The 20620-nt window shown below is 56.2% G+C and overlaps 2 protein-coding genes across 5 annotated transcripts in view; one reads left to right on the top strand and one right to left on the bottom strand.

Moving 5' to 3' along the window:
* The first annotated feature begins 1180 nt into the window (after positions 1-1180).
* Positions 1181-16905, top strand: LOC133356713 (peroxisome proliferator-activated receptor delta-like). 3 transcript variants are annotated; one of them, XM_061574355.1, is made up of 8 exons: positions 1181-1404; positions 5155-5217; positions 7270-7472; positions 7691-7829; positions 10072-10340; positions 12446-12739; positions 14396-14636; positions 15206-16905. In XM_061574355.1, the coding sequence occupies exons 3-8, from the start codon at positions 7275-7277 to the stop codon at positions 15451-15453; spliced, it is 1389 nt and encodes a 462-aa protein (XP_061430339.1). In that variant the 5' UTR covers positions 1181-1404; positions 5155-5217; positions 7270-7274; the 3' UTR covers positions 15454-16905. The 3 variants fall into 3 exon arrangements, with proteins under 3 accessions (XP_061430339.1, XP_061430342.1, XP_061430340.1); XM_061574358.1 differs by lacking the exon at positions 1181-1404 and having other exon boundaries at positions 5196-5217; positions 7267-7472; XM_061574356.1 differs by lacking the exons at positions 1181-1404; positions 5155-5217 and adding an exon at positions 5468-5695.
* LOC133356712 (serine/threonine-protein kinase B-raf-like) overlaps positions 16607-20620 on the bottom strand; it is a 23139-nt gene continuing 19125 nt past the window's right edge. For both annotated transcript variants that reach the window (XM_061574353.1, XM_061574354.1), the window contains exon 17: positions 16607-20035. In XM_061574353.1, the coding sequence (XP_061430337.1) occupies positions 19892-20035 (144 nt within the window). In that variant the 3' untranslated portion in view covers positions 16607-19891. The remainder of the gene's footprint in view (positions 20036-20620) is intronic.

Here is a 20620-nt window from a genome sequence, read left to right as displayed (position 1 = left end):
GTGGGGCGGACAACACACCAGACCTGCAATCCAGAGGTCACCGGTTCAGCTTGATTTGACCTCCCGGTGCGGCGGTTGAAGCAACGGAGCAAGTTTCTTAATTCCGCTCGCCTCTGTTCATGCATGCGCATCCATGGCAGCACCACAGTCGCCTTGCACCACGGCGCGGGTGAAAGTGTCCTTCCCGAGTATGTCCAACGCCCTGCGGTAGTTTGAGCACTTTTCCCTTGTCACGAGGTGGGGCGGGTTTGGTGGCGGTGGCAGCACACCCACGATGAACATCGATGGTGAAAGCCGGAGGGAAAGTGCTCAACCCCCCCTTCCCACCCCTAATGTCACTTGAAGAGATCTTGGAAGTAGCTCTGTCGTGTCCGCTTCTGCGGTACCGTGATACACCGAGGGCCGCGCTGTTTTGCGAAAGATCGGAACGGATTCTTCATCTCGTGACGACACAACGCCGGTAGCAGTGATCGGGATCACATTTGGGGGGGGGGGGGAATGCAAATGTGGAGGGACATCTGTGGAAAAAGTGCCGCTTAGCTCATCGGATTCCTCCAGGATAAAGATCGCGACTCTGAATGGTGTAGGCGCCGCTATGCTCCAGGGAAAATCCGCTCGATGACGCCTCCAATCGTTGCCCACGTCTCAGAGTTTGTGGGCAGAGCCCGGCCTCGTGCCGCCGTCACGCGCAGCTCGTCCGCCGCCTGAGACGACGCCGGCCCGAGCCAGTGCAGCGCTGCCCCGCGTGTCGCGTGTCTGGACTGGCGTGTGGCGGCTCCCCCTTTGGGTTCCCCAGCGTCGGCCGGGCGGCCGAGCACAGGTGCTTGGCCAGGTGAGGTCGACTGAGTCGTGGGCCACGTGTTCACTGGCGGGCTGCAGGCTCCGTGGTGGTGGAGTTGGGGGCGTCATGTCAAGCTGATGGGATACGTGGTTGAGCTCGGGGACCGCGTGCAGCTGGGAGAGGGTTTCATGGTTGAGTTGGGAGTTCCTTTAGTGGAGCTCGCGATCCATGGGGGACTTAAATATTACGGGGGGGGTGAGTGGTGGACTTAGGGGGTGAGTGGTGGACTTAGGGGTGAGTGGTGGAGTTAGGGGTGAGTGGTGGAGTTAGGGGTGAGTGGTGGAGTTAGGGGTTAGTGGTGGAATTAGGGGTGAGTGGTGTCAAGGGGGTGAGAGGGTGCATGGTGGTGTCAAGGGGGTGGGGGGGTATGGTGGTGTTCAGGGGGTGGGGGGTGGGTACGTGTTGGTGGTGGTGATGTCAGTGTCCGGAGATTCGAGTCCGCGAACGTTGGGACCGCAGAAGGAATGGAACCTCCTCCTCCGCACTGGCGCGTTGCCTGCGTGTCGATCACCCCGGCGAGTGCGCATGCGTCAACGTATTGGCTTCTTGTTATTGCCGTGTGCGTAAGTTTCCTCGTGCCTGTGAATGTAATTAATCGGCGTGAGTGTAACTTATTGATCACTGTGAGTGTAACTTATTGATTGGTGTGAGCGTAAACGTATCGATGATCAGCGCGCGATCACTGTTATCGACGATGGTGGTGGGCACGAGTCCACGTGTTTTCGATGGATGCGTCTCGGTGTGTTGGTGGATAATGCGGCGGCTCGCGCGCTGCGCTACGGACCTGGCGACCCGAGTTCAATTCCCACGAACAACCACCAGTGACGATTGTCTGAACCGGTCCCTAGGACCTCCCCAAGGTCGACTCAGCCTCGGATGAGTGCATCGTGCGATGTGTAAAAACATCGGCACTGGGAAGACAAAGGCGGTCTGGCATGGGGTTGGCTACCCACTTCCTCGTGTGCCGTGCCGGCCTTCATAGGTGCTCGCTAACAGCACTTGCCCCTACAGTCTGTGAAGGCTACACGGGGGATCTTTATCACGCGTCACTCCGAGCCTGTTGCCGTGTGTGGGTTGACCTGGCGCCTCTGTCCTTTATTGAGTTGTCATTGACTGAGGAACGCCGGCTCCGTTTCGACTCCAGGATCCTGGGCCTCTTCATTTGGCACTTGAGTGGATGATGGTGATGATGATGCTGTGGCCTGGGTTATGATGATGATGATTCACCAGTTGTTATGGTAATGATGGCGAAGTTGGTGATACGAGCCGCGTTGTGATGGCCCTGATGATGGGGCTGGGGCTTATAACGGTATTGACGGGGCCCTGCTTGTGATGGTAATGAATGAGGGTCACGTTGAGATGTGACTGGAGGGATTCAGGTTCCGGTGGTGTTGATGGCTTTGGCCATGGTGATCAGGCTGCATTGTGACGATGGTGATGGCGCTTGTGATGTTTATGAAGATGGGACCCGGGTCAATCTTGGTGCCCGGGTGTTGATGGTGGTGATGGGACATGGATTACGGTATTGATGATGATAGTGGTTTATAGACATCATACGGCCCATGTAATGATGATGATGGATAATTTGAGTTGACGATAGTTCAGTTGTGATTGTGATGATGGAAACCGGGTTACTATGATAATTGATAGAGATGATGAGACCCCTCTAATGATTCATGATAACGAGCATGGTTCCGTTGTCATGATGATTACATGATTCAGTTGTCGTGATAATGTTGCCTGGATTACGATAATGATGGGACCCGGGTTACCATTATGACTGATATAAGTGATGATGATGGTTCAAATGATGATGGTTCAGTTGTGGTAGTAATGATGATAATGGTTCAGTGGTGGTGATGATGGTGCTGATTACGATGGTTGAGTGGTGGTGGTGATGGTGTTGATTATGATGGTTGAGTGGTGGTGGTGATGGTGTTGATGATAATGATTGTTCACTGGTGGTGGTGATGGTGTTGATTACGATGGTTCACTGGTGGTGGTGATGGTGTTGATTATGATGGTTGAGTGGTGGTGGTGATGGTGTTGATTATGATGGTTGAGTGGTGGTGTTGATGGTGTTGATTATGATGGTTCACTGGTGGTGGTGTTGATGGTGTTGATTATGATGGTTGAGTGGTGGTGTTGATGGTGTTAATTATGATGGTTCACTGGTGGTGGTGATGGTGTTGATTACGATGGTTCACTGGTGGTGGTGATGGTGTTGATTATGATGGTTGAGTGGTGGTGGTGATGGTGTTGATTATGATGGTTGAGTGGTGGTGTTGATGGTGTTGATTATGATGGTTCACTGGTGGTGGTGTTGATGGTGTTGATTATGATGGTTGAGTGGTGGTGTTGATGGTGTTAATTATGATGGTTCACTGGTGGTGGTGATGGTGTTGATTATGATGGTTGAGTGGTGGTGGTGATGGTGTTGATTATGATGGTTGAGTGGTGGTGGTGATGGTGTTGATTATGATGGTTGAGTGGTGGTGGTGATGGTGTTGATTGTGTTGATTATGATGGTTCACTGGTGGTGGTGATGGTGTTGATTATGATGGTTGAGTGGTGGTGGTGATGGTGTTGATTATGATGGTTGAGTGGTGATGGTGATGGTGTTGATTATGATGGTTGAGTGGTGGTGTTGATGGTGTTGATTATGATGGTTCACTGGTGGTGGTGATGGTGTTGATTATGATGGTTGAGTGGTGGTGGTGATGGTGTTGATTATGATGGTTGAGTGGTGGTGTTGATGGTGTTGATTATGATGGTTCACTGGTGGTGGTGATGGTGTTGATTATGATGGTTGAGTGGTGGTGGTGATGGTGTTGATTATGATGGTTCACTGGTGGTGGTGATGGTGTTGATTATGATGGTTGAGTGGTGGTGGTGATGGTGTTGATTACGATGGTTGAGTGGTGGTGGTGATGGTGTTGATTACGATGGTTGAGTGGTGGTGGTGATGGTGTTGATTATGATGGTTGAGTGGTGGTGGTGATGGTATTGATTGTGTTGATTACGATGGTTCACTGGTGGTGGTGATGGTGTTGATTACGATGGTTCACTGGTGGTGGTGATGGTGTTGATTACGATGGTTGAGTGGTGGTGGTGATGGTGTTGATTATGATGGTTGAGTGGTGGTGGTGATGGTGTTGATTATGATGGTTGAGTGGTGGTGATGGTGTTGATTATGATGGTTGAGTGGTGGTGGTGATGGTGTTGATTACGATGGTTCACTGGTGGTGGTGATGGTGTTGATTACGATGGTTGAGTGGTGGTGGTGATGGTGTTGATTATGATGGTTGAGTGGTGGTGGTGATGGTGTTGATTGTGATGGTTCAGTGGTGATGGTGTTGATGATAATGGTTCAGTTGTGGTGGTGATGACGATGTTGAAGCCACGGGCCCTGCTGTCCGAATCGTTGTGCCCGAGTCGATGCCGCCACGTGCTCACACGCGGCTCATTGTGATTGGTGAATGATTATAAGTAGCGCGATTTAGAAGTAGTTCATTAGTCGTTAGCTGTTGGTTAATTGCTCGTTCGCTGTGGGTTAGTCATTACCTGTGCGTGTTGGTTGCTCAGTCGCTGTGGGTCACGTGATTGTTCATTACTGGCGGCTCATTGCACAGTGAATGTGGGTTGGTGATTGCACAGTCGCCGTGTTGGTTCTAGATTAGCTGCGCCTTGTTGTTAACTGCTCATTAGCTATGGGGCAATTGGCCCTGGGTGAATTGCTCATTAGCTGTGGGTTAATTCTTCATTAGCTGCGAGTTCATTGCTCATGATCTATGGGTTGTCAATGGCTCAACAGATCTGGGTTAATTGCTCATTAGCTGTTGAACAATTCCTCATCTGTGGGTTAATTGCTCATTGGCGGTGGGTTGCTGTGATTTGACTGTGAAAAATAAAACTGCGAGAGACACCTGATGACTATTTGTTTGGGAGCAAGAGAGAACCCCACCATCATCACAACCCTCATCATCACAATCACCAACACACCCCCCACCCGGACCACCCCCCCCCAATCACCTGTACCCTTCCCCCCAATCACCTGTACCCCGCCCCCCTATCACCCGTACCCCGCCCCCCAATCACCCGTACCCCGCCCCCCTATCACCCGTACCCCGCCCCCCAATCACCTGTACCCTTCCCCCCAATCACCCGTACCCCGCCCCCCAATCACCTGTACCCTTCCCCCAATCACCCGTACCCCGCCCCCCAATCACCTGTACCCTTCCCCCCAATCACCCGTACCCCGCCCCCCAATCACCCGTACCCCGCCCCCCTGACCACCTGTACCCCTCCCCTAGCCGGTACACCTGAAGGCGGAAGCCCCGTCTCGAGTCAAGGACGACTGGAGCAGCGGCTGCCAGGTGAGTGTGTCAGGTGTGTGTGTGTCAGGTGTGTGTGTGTCAGCTGTGTGTGTCAGCTGTGTGTGTCAGTGTGTGTCAGTGTGTGTGATGGTGTGTGATAATGTGATGGTGTGTGTGTGTGATGTTGTGTGATAATGTGATGGAGTGTGTCATGGTGTGTGTGTGTGATGGTGTGTGATAATGTGATGGTGTGTGATAATGTGATGGTGTGTGATAATGTGTGATAATGTGATGGTGTTGGTGTGTGTGTGATGGTGTGTGATAATGTGATGGTGTGTGTGATGGTGTGTGTGATGGTGTGTGATAATGTGTGATAATGTGATGGTGTTGGTGTGTGTGTGATGGTGTGTGATAATGTGATGGTGTGTGATGGTGTTGGTGTGATGGTGTTGGTTGAGGCAGTCGCCCTCCAGCAACAACGGAGGGCGGATGAGCGACGCTCACAACAACTAGCGGAGCGCCGGGTGGCTAAAGCACAGTAAGTTGGTACAGTAGGGGGCACAGGTGGTGCATCAGCCACTCATCTCGGCCATCTCAGTCGACCCGTGGCACCTGAGTCTGCCCCGTGACCTCCTGCCAGCGGGCGTTCGACACTTCACGTGGCCTCAAGGTGCACATGGCCTGGCACAAGCGTCGTGGTGACGTCACCGCCACTTAGTGGCGAATGGCGGTTGTTGTTGTGTGTTGGTGTGTGATAATTTGATGGTATGTGATGGTGTTGGGGCATCTTCCAGACCGATTCAGCCTCAATAGAGTGCCTGGTGCCTTGCGTAAAAACATCGCCACTGGGGAGACACAGGCGGCCAGGCGTGGTGCAGTCCACCAACCCCCTCGTGTGCCGTGCCGGCCTTCAAAGGTCTTTTTTAAAAGCACTTGCTCCAACAGTCTGTTAAGGCTACACGGGGGATCTTTATCTTTTGTGATGGTGTGATTGTGTGATGGTGTGATGGTGAGATAATGGTGATGGTGTGTGTGATGGTGATGGTGTGATGGTGATGGTGTGTGTGATGGTGTGTGTGATGGTGATGGTGTGATGGTGTGTGTGATGGTGATGGTGTGTGTGATGGTGATGGTGTGATGATGGTGTGATGGTGGTGTGATGGTTTGTGTGATGGTGTGATGGTGTGTGTGATGGTGATGGTGTTGGTGTGATGATGGTGTGATGTGTGATGGTGTGATGGTGTGATGATGGTGTGATGATGATGTCATGATGGTGTGATGTCATGATGGTGTGATGGTGATAGTGTGATGGTGATGGTGTGATGGTGGGGTGATGGGGTGATGGCATGATGGTGATGTGAGTGATGGTGATGGTGTGATGGTGTGATGGTGGTGTGAGTGATGGTGGTGTGAGTGATGGTGGTGTGAGTGATGGTGATGATGTGATGGTGTGATGGTGGTGTGAGTGATGGTGGTGTGAGTGATGGTGTGAGTGATGGTGATGGTGTGATGGTGTGATGGTGGTGTGAGTGATGGTGTGAGTGATGGTGTGAGTGATGGTGTGAGTGATGGTGATGATGTGATGGTGTGATGGTGGTGTGAGTGATGGTGGTGTGAGTGATGGTGTGAGTGATGGTGATGGTGTGATGGTGTGATGGTGGTGTGAGTGATGGTGTGAGTGATGGTGGTGTGAGTGATGGTGGTGTGAGTGATCGTGATGGTGTGATGGACCTGATGACATCGCTCACCATCACTCACCATCACTCACCTTCACTCACCATCACTCACCGTCACTCGCCACCACTCACCATCGCTCACTGTCACTCGCCACCACTCACACATTGGAACAAATACGTACCATTACACACCACCACAAAGACCCCCCGTGTAGCCTTATAACAAACTATTGAGGCAAGTGCTGTTAGCGAGAAGCACCTACGAAGGGCTGGCACGGCATACCGGGGGGGGGGGGGGGGGGCGGGCAGCACCACGCCATTCAAAAACAAGCCACCAATCCCCAATCACAGCCCTGACCCGTGGCCGAGAGCCCGTGATTGCTGACCGAACGTCGTGACTTCTGACCGAGTGGCCGTGTTCGCGTGGTGCGAGCAGAGGCGATGGCGATGCCCGAGGCCCCCGGGGAGAAGCTGCGGTCCCCGGCGAGGGGCTCCCCGGCGAGGGGATCCGCGGGGGGCTCCGCCGTGGCGGCGGCATCGTCGCCATCGTGGCCCCCCGCGGAGGCCGTGGAGTGCCGCGTGTGCGGGGACCGCGCCTCGGGCTTCCACTACGGCCTCCACGCGTGCGAGGGATGCAAGGTACAGAGGGGGCGAGAATCGGCACGTGGCCTGTGAGACGACGGGGGTGGGCACTGATCGCTGCCACTGCTGATGCTGCTGTTACTGCTGCTGCTGCCACTTCTGCTGCTGCTGCTGCCACTGCTGCCACTGCTGCCGCTGCCGCCGCTGCCGCGTGGTGATGGCAGCCGCGTCGTTGGTGCCGTGCCGTTTTCCCGAAGCGTCGCCCTGTTCGCCAGGGCTTCTTCCGCCGCACGCTGCGCCTGGCGCTGGTGTACCCGCGGTGCACGCGCGCCTGCACCGTGCACAAGAACAGCCGCAACAACTGCCAGCACTGCCGCTACCAGAAGTGTCTGCGGCTCGGCATGTCACGCGACGGTGGGTGGCACGCACTCACTCGTGTCTGTGTGTGGTGTGTGTAGTGTGTGTGTGTAGTGTGTGTGTTCGTGTGTGTGTAGTCTGTGTGTAGTGTTTGTTCGTGTGGAGATAACCCTGCTGAGGCTGCGGTGCCTCAAATATTGGAAGAGGTCACCCCCTGTGAGTGGCTGGCTGAGGTGCCATCTGTTGAGGAAGTACTGAAGGCGATCCGGAGTCTGAGACCAGGAAAGGCACCGGGCAGAGATGAACTCCAAAGTGAAATGCCGAGGGAGGGTGGCGTTTGTGCACAGACTGCCCTATATGAACCGCTGGACGGGTTCCGCAGGATTGGAAGGATGCCCTGGTGTTCCCCCTTTTTAAGAAGGGGAACCGCACAGACTGTAACAACTACAGGGGCATCTCACTCCTCAGTGTGCCGGGAAAGGTCCTGGCAAGGATTATTCAACATCGCCTTGCTAGGCACGCTGAGGAGAGGCTTGCGGAGCCCCAATGCGGTTTCAGGAAAGGGCGGTCCTGCAAAGATGCCATATTTTCTGTCCGTCTGCTACAGCAGAGGTGTAGGGAATTTCAACAAGACCTACATCTCTGCTTTATTAACCTGGTCAAGGCCTATATGATACCATCAGTAGGCCTGGGCTCTGGGATGTTCTTCGTGCTTTCTGCTCACGATCATTAAGGACCTTCATGATGGTGAGCGGGCCCAGGTTAAACTACGTGGCCGGGAGTCAGAGCCTTTCCCTGTACACCTTGGGGTGCGACAGGGATGTCCTCTGGCTCCCACATTATTTAACATCTATTTTGACCACTAGTTCGTGAAGCCTTCAATAGCTGTACCGGGGGAATTTCCATTTGGTACAGATATAATGGGAGGCTGATCGATGCCCGGGTGCATCAAGGGATGGCTCCCTATTGGTCAACCACGTTATGTATGCCGATGATTTGGTAATAGCTGCTCATTCAGAGGAGGAGTTGGAAACGCTGCTGTTGAGACTGGAGCGTGCCACTAAGAGGTGGGGCCTTACCATCAGCCCCACCAAAACTAAGCACCTGCCTGGGTATTTTGTACCATCGGACACTCCACCCCCACAACTCCCAATCAATGATGGGACAGTAGTGGAGAGAGTGGAGAGTTTCCCATACCTTGGAAGTGTGCTTATGACCGGCTCTAGTTTAACAGCAGAGGTATCGCTCCGAATCAGTCGAGCGGCAATATCTTTTCATCGGTTGCGTAACGCTGTGTGGAAGCTACCTGGTCTGTCGCTCCATACGAAGCTTCAGGTCTTCTCGGCCACAGTCATTCCCTCCCTTCTCTATGCTTGTGAAACGTGGACCCCCCTAATGGAGCATCTTCGCCGGTTAGAAACATTTAGGCTGCCTGCCTACGATCCATCCTGGGTTTAACCAGGCTGGATTGTGTGTTATGAACTCGCCGACCCGAGTTCGATTCCCCACTCACGGCCAACACCTGTGACTGTTATTTGAATCGGTCTCGGACCTCCCCTAGGTCGACTCGGACTCAACTAAGAACCTGGTGTTCGGTGTGTAAACATCGCCAATGGGGAGACAAAGGCGGCCGGGCGTGGTGCTGGCCACCCACCTCCTCGTGTGCCACGTCGGCCTTTATAGGTGCTCGCTAACAGCACTTGGTCGCGAAAGCCTACGTGTTAAACTGAGTCTGTTAAAGTGTGCACGTGACCGCGTGCCCACAGGGCCGCGTTGCGTCCGCGTGTGTACGTGTGCCACTGCGAGTTCCGGATTATCCGGACCGTGAGGAATGTCGCCGCTGCCCGCACGTGGCGGCTGACATTAGAACCCCCCCCTCGCAAGTTCCACCCTGTGGCGAGCGTAGACACGCGGTTCGGTTCAGCTGGGCCGCCCTGGTTATTACTGCTGGGGTATCAACCGGTAAATACCGTGACGCGCAATCCACCTTGCTCGCAGTGGACGTCAAAGCTCCCCGTGACGCTCTCTGAAGCGAGTAGTGAGCCCGGCTGCATCGGTGAGCACCGGATTTGGCAGAATCACTCGATTGAGGTTCCACACACAGCAGCGCACCCCCCTTCCTCACCACGAGAACCAGGACCCTCCTGGAACAGAGTCACGAGACTTGGTGAGACTTTCCTGCGTAAACAGGCGTGATGTATTAACAGTAATAACATGACGGGGTGGCGCCGCTGTCGGGCGGTGCGGTGGAGTGGCCGTGGTTGGTGATGCCCGGGGCTAACGCCGTGCGCCCCCACAGCGATTCGGTTTGGCCGCATGCCGCCCAGCGAGCGAGACCGCATCCTGGCCGAGACGGCGCCGGAGGCGAGCGGCGGCGCTAGCGGCGGCGCTGGCGGCTCCGGCGACGGCAGCGGCGTCGAGAGCGGCGGCGAGCAGAGCTCCCCGTCGCCGGCCGAGGACGGGGAGGAGGCACTGGCGGCGCTGGCGGCCCACGTGCAGGCCGCCTACCGCCGCACGTTCCCGCTCACCAAGGCCAAGGTGGAGGACATCCTCCGGGACCTGGAGTCGGTGAGAGGCGGGGAGACACGGAGAGACGCGGGGAGACGCGGGGAGAGACACGGGGAGACACGGGGAGACACGGGGAGAGACACGGGGAGAGACACGGGGAGAGACACGGGGAGACGCGGGGAGAGGCATGGTGGCGGGCGCCGTGCTTGGCGCGCCATGAGGGGCGTTTGCCCAGCCACGCGCGCGGTCGCTCGTTCGTCGATGGGAGTTGGCTGCACGTCCCAGCATATAGGACTGCAGAGCTTGGGAAATTTGGTCGGTCGATTGCGGACAGCCGTCGCGCGCGTGCCGGGGGGGGGGGGGGGCGAGGGAGGGCTGACGCGGAGTCGACCCCCGCCCGGGATGCGAACTCTGCAGCGTTGCGAGCCGCTCGCTTGAGCGCCTGCTCCCCGAGTCGGTGTCTTGCTTCTGTCGTCGTGGCCTCGTGCAGCGATTCGTGGCCAGTGCCGTCGCCCCCCACTTGGAGTGCCGGCGAGGTGATGTTGCAGGTGCGCTGCTGCTGCTGCCGCTGTGGTATTTGTCGCAATTGTCGGGAAGGAAGAAACCTCGCAACTCCCTCGCACGCTCAGTTGGGCACAGCGAGAAACTCGCGCCGCGTGACAACTTCTTGTCACGGAATGGGGCAGCGCCACTTCACTTCTTTGTTCTCGATAAGATCAGTCGAGTTCTCTCGCAGCTACTGCGCATTACCACAACACCCAGCCACCCAGCCACCCCCCACCCTCCCCACCCAAACCCAGCCAGCCCCCCCACCCAAATCCAGCCCCCCACCCAGACCCAGCCCCCCACCCAGACCCAGCCCCCTCCACCCAGACCCAGCCCCCTCCACCCAGACCCAGCCCCCCACCCAGACCCAGCTCCCTCCACCCAGACCCAGCCCTCCACCCAGACCCAGCCCCACCCCCCCCACCCAGACCCAGCCCCCCACCCAGACCCAGCCCCACCCCCCCCCACCCAGACCCAGCCCCCCCACCCACCCAGACCCAGCCCCCTCCACCCAGACCCAGCCCCCCACCCAAACCCAGCCCCCCACCCATCCCCACCCCCCCCACCCAGACCCCCACCCAGCCCCCCCCACCCAGACCCAGCCCCCCCACCCACCCAGACCCAGCCACCCCCACCCAGACCCAGCCACCCCCCCCCACCCAGACCCAGCCCCCCCCCAGACCCACCCTCCCCCCCCAGACCCAGCAATGTCAGCTGGGTTTGCAGTTCAGGACAGGGCCGGCAGGACCCGTTCTGCGTGGTCGTGGCTCGGCACGCTCACAATGTGGTCCAACAGGAGCAGGGGGAGTGGTGTGTGTAGTGTGTGTGTAGTGTCTGTGTGTGTGTGTGGTGTGTCGTGTCATTGTGTGTGTGGTGTCTGTGTGTGTACTGTCTGTGTGTGTGTGTGTAGTGTGGTGGTGTCTGTGTGGTGTCTGTGTGGTGTCTGTGTGGTGTGTCTGTGTGTGGGTGTGTGTAGTGTGGTGTATCGGTGTGTGTGGTGTGTGGTGTGTGGTGTGGTGTGTGTGGTGTGTGTGGTGTGTCTGTGTGTGTGTGGTGTGTCTGTGTGTGTGTGGTGTGTGTGATGTGTGTGGTGTGCGTGTGTGGTGTGTGTGGTGTGTGTGGTGTGTGTGATGTGTGTGGTGTGCGTGTGTGTGTGGTGTGTGTGTGGTGTGTGTGTGGTGTGTGTGGTGTGTGTGGTGTGCACAAGCGTAGTGGTTCAGTTTTTTTTCATTTATGAGGTGTAGCCCTGTGAGCCATGAGTCTCTTGACTCGGGTTCAACCACAACAAACAAAACATGAACAAGGAACATCTTAAAGTGACGACGCGCGACAGAAAAATCCAGGAAAAAACCGCTAAATCTTCCAGAAAAAAGCACCGTATTTCAACGATGTGTGCAAAAATCCCAGTGGGAAGCAAGTCTAACAATAACACCCATAAGACAATTTAGATAAAGTTATCAGGCTAACTCCGTACTTTAACAAACATGGCTTAACCATCCGTTAATTGGAATTCGATACAATATCTGGAAAGTCACCGAGAAATGTATATTTTGCCAGTCGGGCGCTGCGCCTGCCGCTCACTGTCGCTGTGGACGGCGCTGGTGGCGCGTGCGAACCAGGTGCTCATCGTTCGGGACATGCGCTCCCTCGAGGAGTTCGGCAGAAGCATCGGGCTGACTCAGCTGGTGGCGCCGAGCGAGCGCGACCCCTCCATGGAGGCGATGCTCCGGGAACAGCTGCAGGCGGCGCCCGGACAGGAGCCGGGCGCGGCGGCGGCGGTGGCGGTGCCAGGCGCGGTGCAGCTGGTCCACTTCTTCAACCGGTTCCAGTACCGCATTGCCGACGTGGTGCGCCAGGTCACCGAGTTCGCCAAAGCCATCCCGGGGTTCGGCGCCATCGACATCAACGACCAGGTGAGGGACGGGGGTGGGGGGCAGTGCCCGATTCAGCGAGTGCGGGGCCTGTCGCATAACAGGGGCCCTAAATAAATAAAAAACACTTAAATATTAAAACACGTACTTTTTAACTTGCATAGTTAAGTAATTGTATTTATTCCTTCGCTATACAGCAAGATAATACGACAAATCGATAACCTTAAACATCCAGTCGTTCATAAAAGTTGAAGGCAGTATAGTACTATGAGAATCGAACAAGTGCAGAATCACTGAACGGCCTGGCCGCCTTTGGGGCCGTCCATAAATGACGTCACGCACCTAGGGTGGGGGGGGTCAGACATTTGTGACAATGTGTGACGAGGGGGGGGGGGGTTGAGAAATGTGACATCACATCAAAATGCGCAACTTTAAATAAATATGGACAACACGTTCTACTTAATTAAATTGACTTTCTAATAAATGTTTCCTCCTACAACATCAGTGCAGCGCCACATTAAATACGCACTACAATAACAATCGTTTAAAGCGATTTGAACCATGTTTTATTTTGGGGGGGGGGGGGGGGCAGAGCTTTGTGACGTCACATTTGAGAAGGGGTCTGACTTTTTGTGACGCTGTGTGACGATGGGGGGGGGGCTCAAAAATCGTCCAAAGTCGCGTGACATCATTTATGGACGGCCCCTTTGTTTCCCGAGTGACGATGTTTACACATCGCACCAGGTACTCATTTGAGGCTGAGTCGACCTAGGAGAGGCCCAGGACCTGTTCAGATAACCGTCACTGGTGATGTTGGCCATGAAGCGGGAATCGAACTCGGGTCGCCAGGTTCGTAGCGCAGCTTAGCGCTAACCACTATACCCACCGCTCCCCTGTACACACGGACACTCTCTCACCTACACGCAGCCGTACGACACGCTCCGAATCTACCCCCTTGCCCGTGGGGGGTGCCGTGGGTACAAAGTTGCGTGCAATGCCACACCCGGACACGACGCACCGTGCCAGGCTAGGTGCCCTTTGAGACCACGTGAAGAGTCAAGTCAGCTCGGTGGCAGTTGCCATGGCGTCTTGGCCGTCTTGTTGACCAGTGTGGTTCCCGGTTGGTTGTGCCTTTTGTGGTGGTTGTTGTAATTGGTTGTTTACCCTTTCATCTGGCAACAAAACTGACACCTCTTTTACAAGGAGTCATGTTTGCATAGACCACAATACTTGCGGTCAGAATGCAAACAAAAAACACAACTCTGATAATGTATGCAATTTTGTTGCCAGGTAAAAGGGTAAAAAAACTATTATCATATTTTGCTTCTGGCAAAGGAGGTTCCAATGGTGTAAATGCTTCACCCCGAGCTCTCATACTCTGATGATGCATTGTCTTTGAGTTGTGCACCTTTTGGTGTCATCTGGTCCAACACTATGAGAGACTAGGCTCTAAGGAAAGCTGTCTCGAGTGTGGACCAATCAATTTCAAGGACAGTGCATACATTATCAGAGTTGTGTTTTTTGTTTGCATTCTGACCGCAGGTATTGTGGTCAATGCAAACATGACTCCTTGTAAAAAAGGTGTCAAATTTGTTGCCAAATAAAAGGGTAAAAAACCAATTATCACATTTTGCTACTGGCAAAGGAGGTTCCAATGGAGTGGTTGCTGTAGTTCGGTGGTCGTCGTCGTCGCCGCAGGTGACGCTGCTCAAGTACAGCGTGTACGAGGCCATGTTCACCATGATGGCGGGACACGTGCGCGAGGACGGCATGCTGCTGGCGGGCTGCGGCGTCTACATCTCGCGACCCTTCTACGACGCCATGCGCAGCAGCTTCCACAGCAGCGACTCCAAGTTCGAGTTCTCGCAGCGCTTCAACGCGCTGGGCCTGCTGGACGACGACATCGCCGTCTTCCTCGCCGCCATCATCCTCTGCGACGGTGGGCGCCGCGACACCTCTTCCCGTGGAGCGGGGGCCAGTAACGGTGGAGGTTGTTTTAACTGGTCCTAGTCCCTCCCCTAGGTCAACTCGGCCTTGACCAAGTACCTGGTAGGGTGTGTAAAAACATCAGCACTGGGGAGACAAAGGCGGCCGGGCGTTGTGCTGGCCACCCACCCCCTCGTGTGCCGTGCCGGCCTTCATAGGTGCTACTCGATAATGGCACTTGCCCAGTCTGTGAAGGCTATACGGGGGGGGGGTCATCTTTGTCTGTGGCGCCGTGTGCCAATGTGTCAGTCATATGTGTCAGTGTCACTGTGTGTCTGTGTGTCACTGTGTTTTGTGTGGCTGTGTGAATGCGTCACTGTGTGAATGCGTCACTGTGTCTGTGTCACTGTGTCTGTGTGAATACGTCACTGTGTGTCACTGTGAATGTGTCACTGTATGTGTGAATGCGTCACTGTGAATGTGTCACTGTCTGTGTGAATGCGTCACTGTGAATGTCACTGTCTGTGTGAATGCGTCACTGTATGTGTGAATGCGTCACTGTGAATGTGTCACTGTGTGCAGACCGTCCGGGCCTGGTGAATGTGGCGGCCGTGGAGCGTCTCCAGATGCGCATGCTGCAGGCGCTGGCGCTGCAGTTGCGCCGAGCACACCCGCACTGCCCCTTCCTCTTCCCCAAGCTGCTGCAGAAGCTGGCCGACTTGCGCGAGCTCGTCACGGAGCACGTGGACTTCGTGGAGACCTACCGGCGCACGCAGGCGGGCGCCAAGCTGCACCCGCTGCTGCTGGAGATCCTCACCGACATGTACTGAGATGCTCGCCGATATTCAGACTTGTACCGAGATACTCGCTGATACTCGCTGATACTCACCAACTTGTACCGAGATACTCGCTGATACTCGCCGACTTGTACCAAGATACTCACCAACTTGTAACGAGATACTCGGCGATACTCGCCGTTGTATACTAAGATACTCGCTGATACTCACCGACTTTAAATGTATTCTTGTTGATGTGCACAGACATTTAAATGTATTGGAATACCCATCGACATGGTACCGAGATGGTCCTCATGGATACGTCGTGGAGGGCAGGGTGGGGGCGGTAGTGGCACTCGGCACGACGGGGCAAGGTGGTCCTCGGTTCGATTCCCGACTCGGGCACTGCTGTTTGTATGATCTCCCCCTGGTCTGTACGGGGTTTGCTCTCATAGCTCACAACAAAAACGTGGAACTGGTATTGGACCATACATCACAATGGTGAAAAATTACCTGCCAATTGAGATTGCGCGCTCCTGCAAACACTTGGCAGGACCCTGCTGAAAGAGCGTCGAGACTCGGCAAGGCTCTCCTGAGTAAGCGAGCGTAAGTCAACAAAGTCCGACACGATGGGAACCGAGCTTGCGCACACACGCACGTGTTAACACGCACGTGTGTTAACACACACGTGCGTGTTAACACGCACGCCGCCGCCCTGTGCCCCAGTGGCACCTACTGCTGGTGGGCAGAGGCCTTTGTCTCTCCGGGTTGCCGGTGGGCACCAGGTCGTAGCCACCTACTGTAGTCGGAGTGGTACTGAATGTGGTGTGCCGGGTGACGTGTGGCAGGAGAGGCGACTGGCAGATGTTCCACCACGACCGCCGCTTGGTCTGTGCCGGCGCGCGAGTTGAGGGGTTGACGGCGTTGGCAGTAATCCCTTTGGCTCCGCTCCATGATGTTTTCACATCCTCTCGACACGTCCTTCTTTGCGTCTTCCTGATCTGTAGTAGTCGAATTAAGAGCACAGCAGCCCTGTGTCAAGTAATCCACGGCTGGAAGAAGGCCTCCGATGGAACGGACTTTGCCTACTGGTCGACGTTGCTGCGTCGGGCCGGTGACCGCCACAGGAGCTGCCACGGCCGAGGGTTGAGACGCCGGCAAGCACCCGACCCCACCGCCGCCGGTCTCACAAGCCATGGCAAGACACTCCACAGAAGCCCCTTTTATTAAACCAACCCTATACATGGAACTGTTAGGATCACACCACGAATACTATAAACGAAGATTTCACCGCGAACACGGCGGCCGCTTCATGGTAAAACGCAGGCGCTTCAGAAACACAGCAGCAGCGACGCCAATAAAAGGATAATCACCACCACAACTCGCATGCAGACACCATGCCACTATGTACAAAGTTTACACAGACCACCTTCCAGTTCGTGAACCTCGTTTGCTTTCGAACATCTTTTCGTTGAAAAGTATGAAATAAAAACGCACTTAATTATCCATCGCTTTTTTTCCGAATGAAAATGAGCATGGCACCCGATGTGTTAAAAAATAAAAACTCCACATCACAGTCACAGAATCTCAAATGCAAAACGCCACTCTGCCATGCAAAACCATCCGGTAGAGCAGCCACCACAACCACGTGGCCCACAGGACCTATCGCAAGCATGCAACAACAGACCACAGGGCAGTGGACATGGTCCTGTAGACCAAGGGGTAATGACCAGGGCCCCATAGACCACAGGGCAATGTAGCTGGCCCTGTAGGCCAGGATACAGCCCAGTACACCACAGGGCCTTGCAGACCACAGGCTCCAACGAGCACCAGGACACAGAGAGGGCGCCTTGCGAGGGACACCGCGCTGGGTACAGTGATATGTTTAATCTATTCCATAAGGCCTCCGAGGCAGGGCTGTGCCGCCCGGTCGCCACCGGTGCCCATTCACAGTGAGGACGCACAACGGGGCGTCACGTGGGCGCCCGCGCTGCCATGTGGTAAGAAAAAGGAAGACGTGACCCGGCAGGGCATGGGCGAGCAAGAGCAGCAGGGAGCAGCAGGGAGCAGCAGCAGCCACATGGAGCAGCATGGACAAGCGTGGAGCAGCATGGGGCAGCAGCATGGAATAGCATGGACTAGCATGGAGGAACTGGCAGCAGAGAGCAGAATGGAATAGCATGGAGTAGCAGCAGTATGGAGTAGCATGGAGCAGCAGCAGCATGGAGCAGCATGGAGCAGCATGGAGCAGCAGCAGCATGGAGGAGCAGCAGCAGCATGGAGCAGCATGGAGCAGCAGCAGCATGGAGCAGCAGCAGCATGGAGGAGCAGCAGCAGCATGGAGCAGCATGGAGCAGCAGCAGCATGGAGCAGCATGGAGCAGCAGCAGCATGGAGCAGCAGCATGGAGCAGCATGGAGCAGCAGCAGCATGGAGCAGCAGCAGCATGGAGCAGCAGCAGCATGGAGCAGCAGCAGCATGGAGCAGCAGCAGCATGGAGCAGCAGCAGCATGGAGCAGCAGCAGCATGGAGCAGCAGCATGGACTTAGCCTGGAGGAACTGGCAGCAGAGAGCAGCATGGAGTAGATTGGAGCAGCAGGAGCCACTGTCGGCTGTGTCCAGTTTCAGCGCTACAATGAGTTGTTCTCATTACAGTTGTTAGACCCAGAATCGTAGTAACACTGTTCACTCAGATTTGTTCGCCGTGCCACAAAGCCGAATTGGAAGCGGCGACCTCTGGATTGCAAGCTGCGGAGCGATAACCGTGACAACCACGGCGGCTCCCGTCTACCCAAACGACTCGCCACAACTATGATCGCAGCCGCGCGCCGCTCCTCGTAGTTCACCGTCACGAGCGACGCGGTCGCTGGCGGGGATTGGACCCCAGGAGTCCGCCCCGTGGCCGTACAGACGGCATCGCCAGGAATAGCAGCAGGAGGCATATGGAGCCAGGGTTTTCCCTTCGTGTTTAGTGATTGTTTCCCCCCGTAGATTCGCGTTAACGCAACCGTGCCGGCACCACGGTCAAGGCCTCGCCGCCGGTTTCACAGAGGCACAACGGCAGCCTCACCCGAGAATAAGGCACATCGTGGCCACCACCACGCCCACCAGCCCGCTCGTGGAGGCAGACAGGGAAGGCGGGCGGGCGGGGGGGCTACGGGTGGGTGGGTTAAGGCTTCAGTGTTGTAAGACCCCAGGGCAGCATAAGTAAACTGACCAGGCTGGAGAAACGTTACCCAAAAGGTAAAACCACCACCAAGATGACAGCGCACACACACGCACACAGGCACACACAGCCTTATACACCCGATGGGGCAATTGCTGTTGGCGAGCACCTATTGAGGCACATGCTCACACGCAGACACACACGCACGCGTTAATGAAATAACAGATCGATTCAACGCCATAATGGATGGGGTTTTTTTCTGTTAGTCCCCACGAGGAACGGTCGACACCGATGGTTTGGCTGACTGGCCTTCATCAGGACACGACCTGAAACGTGTTTTTGTCGAAGAACCTGCGAGCTCACCGATTGGTTTGCGATAGGTTCATGGAAGCAGCAACTCCTCGCGGCGACCCATGCGATCACCATCGCGATCATGTGCGTACACGGGCGTGCACTCACTCACACGACCACACGCTTTACACGCTCGCCCACATGCTCACTCAGACTCGCACGCCTTCACAAGCATACCCACAGGCTCACCACCCTCATGCTCTTGTGCCAGGCTAAGTGCACTTTTGAAGCCATCACGTGACGTGGAGAAGGCTTGCTGCTGGCAGGAGGTCACGAGACAGACCCAGGTATTATAGGTTGACCGAGATGACTGGAAGATGCACCACCTGTGCTCCCGATTGTGCCAACTTGTTGTCGAGGGGGCGACCACCTCCAACTGCCCAGTAGCGTCCTTCACGAGCCTCCTCCTGCACAGAGGCCGATCTCGACACCGCTGGCACGTCACCGGCAAGTCCAATCAGCAAAACGTTCTGTCGTACCGCATCTACTTATTGTACCAACTCTCACACACACGCACACACTCAAGACGCTCGCACACGTGCACAACCCCGTGCGGTTTGCAGCACACGAGTGCCCTGCCGTGTCTGGCGGCGATGGCGTCCATCTCCTCTCGTAGGGCGAGTGCCGTCCAAGCCACCGCTCCCACACGTTGGGGTGGCGCTGGCGCAGCAGCATCACTCGCCGGCGTGCGGGTAGAGGCGGGCACCATCAGAACGCCGCCATCTTCCGGCTCGTGAGAGAGGAGGGGAGGCACCACCCCTGTCTGGCGAGTGTGGTTCACAGCGGACACCATCCCCCACCCCACCCCCCCCACGGTGTGCGCCAAGGGATGCCCATAACTTGCCGATGTGTGCAGTTGGGGGGGGGGGGGGTAGTAGGACCATCCCATTTCCTTTCCAGTGCGATGGAGCCGGAGAGTGGAGCGCCCGCCCCTCGCCGGTCGCAGTTGGGGGGGGGGGGGCAGGAGGGGGCGCAATCACTTGGCGCCGAAGCGCGTGGGCTGCATGAACATGGAGCGCAGGTCGTCGAGGTCGAGGCCGGAGCGGTGCAGCGACGGCTCCGAGGCGCTGCGGTGGATCTTGGGCAGTGCGTGCGCCAGCAGCTCGATCGACGCCAGGACCTGCGGCGCCGGCGGCGTCGGAAAAAGGGAATCGCCACGGAAGCGGCGGCGTCGGCGACCACAATGGCGTCGGACAATTTGGGGCAAGGGGAAAAAGCGGCGCACGTGGAACTCGACGGAACCCGCGAGTGAGCGGGCGCGCCTGTGTACGTGTGTGTGCGCACACTTGGGCGAGCGCGTGCATGCGTGGGGAGCGGTAGTAAGCAGGCTGCGCTACGAACCCGCGAGTTCGATACCTGCAACGGTGAAGATTATCTGAACCGGTCCTGGGCCTCGACTCGGCGTCAGAGGAGTACTTGGTGCGGCGTGTAAACATCAGCAATGGGGAGGCAAAGGCAGTCGGGCGTGGTGGTGGCCACCCTGCCCTTCGTGCGCCATGCTGACCTTCAAAGGTGCTAGCTAACACCGCTTGCCCCAAACAGTCTGTCAAGGCTACAGGAGGGGTTCTGTGTCTTTGTGCGTGCACGCGTGTGTGTGTGTGTGCGTGCGTGGTTGTTGTACCTGTGCGTGCGCGTGTGTGCGTGCGTGCACGCGTGTGCGTGCGTGCGTGCGAGTGCAAGTGTGCGTGCGCGCGAGTGTGTGTGT

Source organism: Lethenteron reissneri, chromosome 55, assembly GCF_015708825.2.
Source record: "Lethenteron reissneri isolate LAM-NWPU_2019-01 chromosome 55, ASM1570882v1, whole genome shotgun sequence".
Classification (NCBI taxonomy): domain Eukaryota; kingdom Metazoa; phylum Chordata; class Hyperoartia; order Petromyzontiformes; family Petromyzontidae; genus Lethenteron; species Lethenteron reissneri.
This window is presented reverse-complemented; position numbering and strand designations above follow the sequence as displayed.

Bases quoted from the DNA above. Each gene is read 5' to 3' on its own strand.
- LOC133356713 (XM_061574355.1), top strand. From the start codon at position 7,275: ATGGCGATGCCCGAGGCCCCCGGGGAGAAGCTGCGGTCCCCGGCGAGG. The intron at 10,341-12,445 runs GTGAGAGGCGGG...CGTGCGAACCAG, and splicing joins TCCTCCGGGACCTGGAGTCG to GTGCTCATCGTTCGGGACAT. The intron at 14,637-15,205 runs GTGGGCGCCGCG...CACTGTGTGCAG, and splicing joins CGCCATCATCCTCTGCGACG to ACCGTCCGGGCCTGGTGAAT.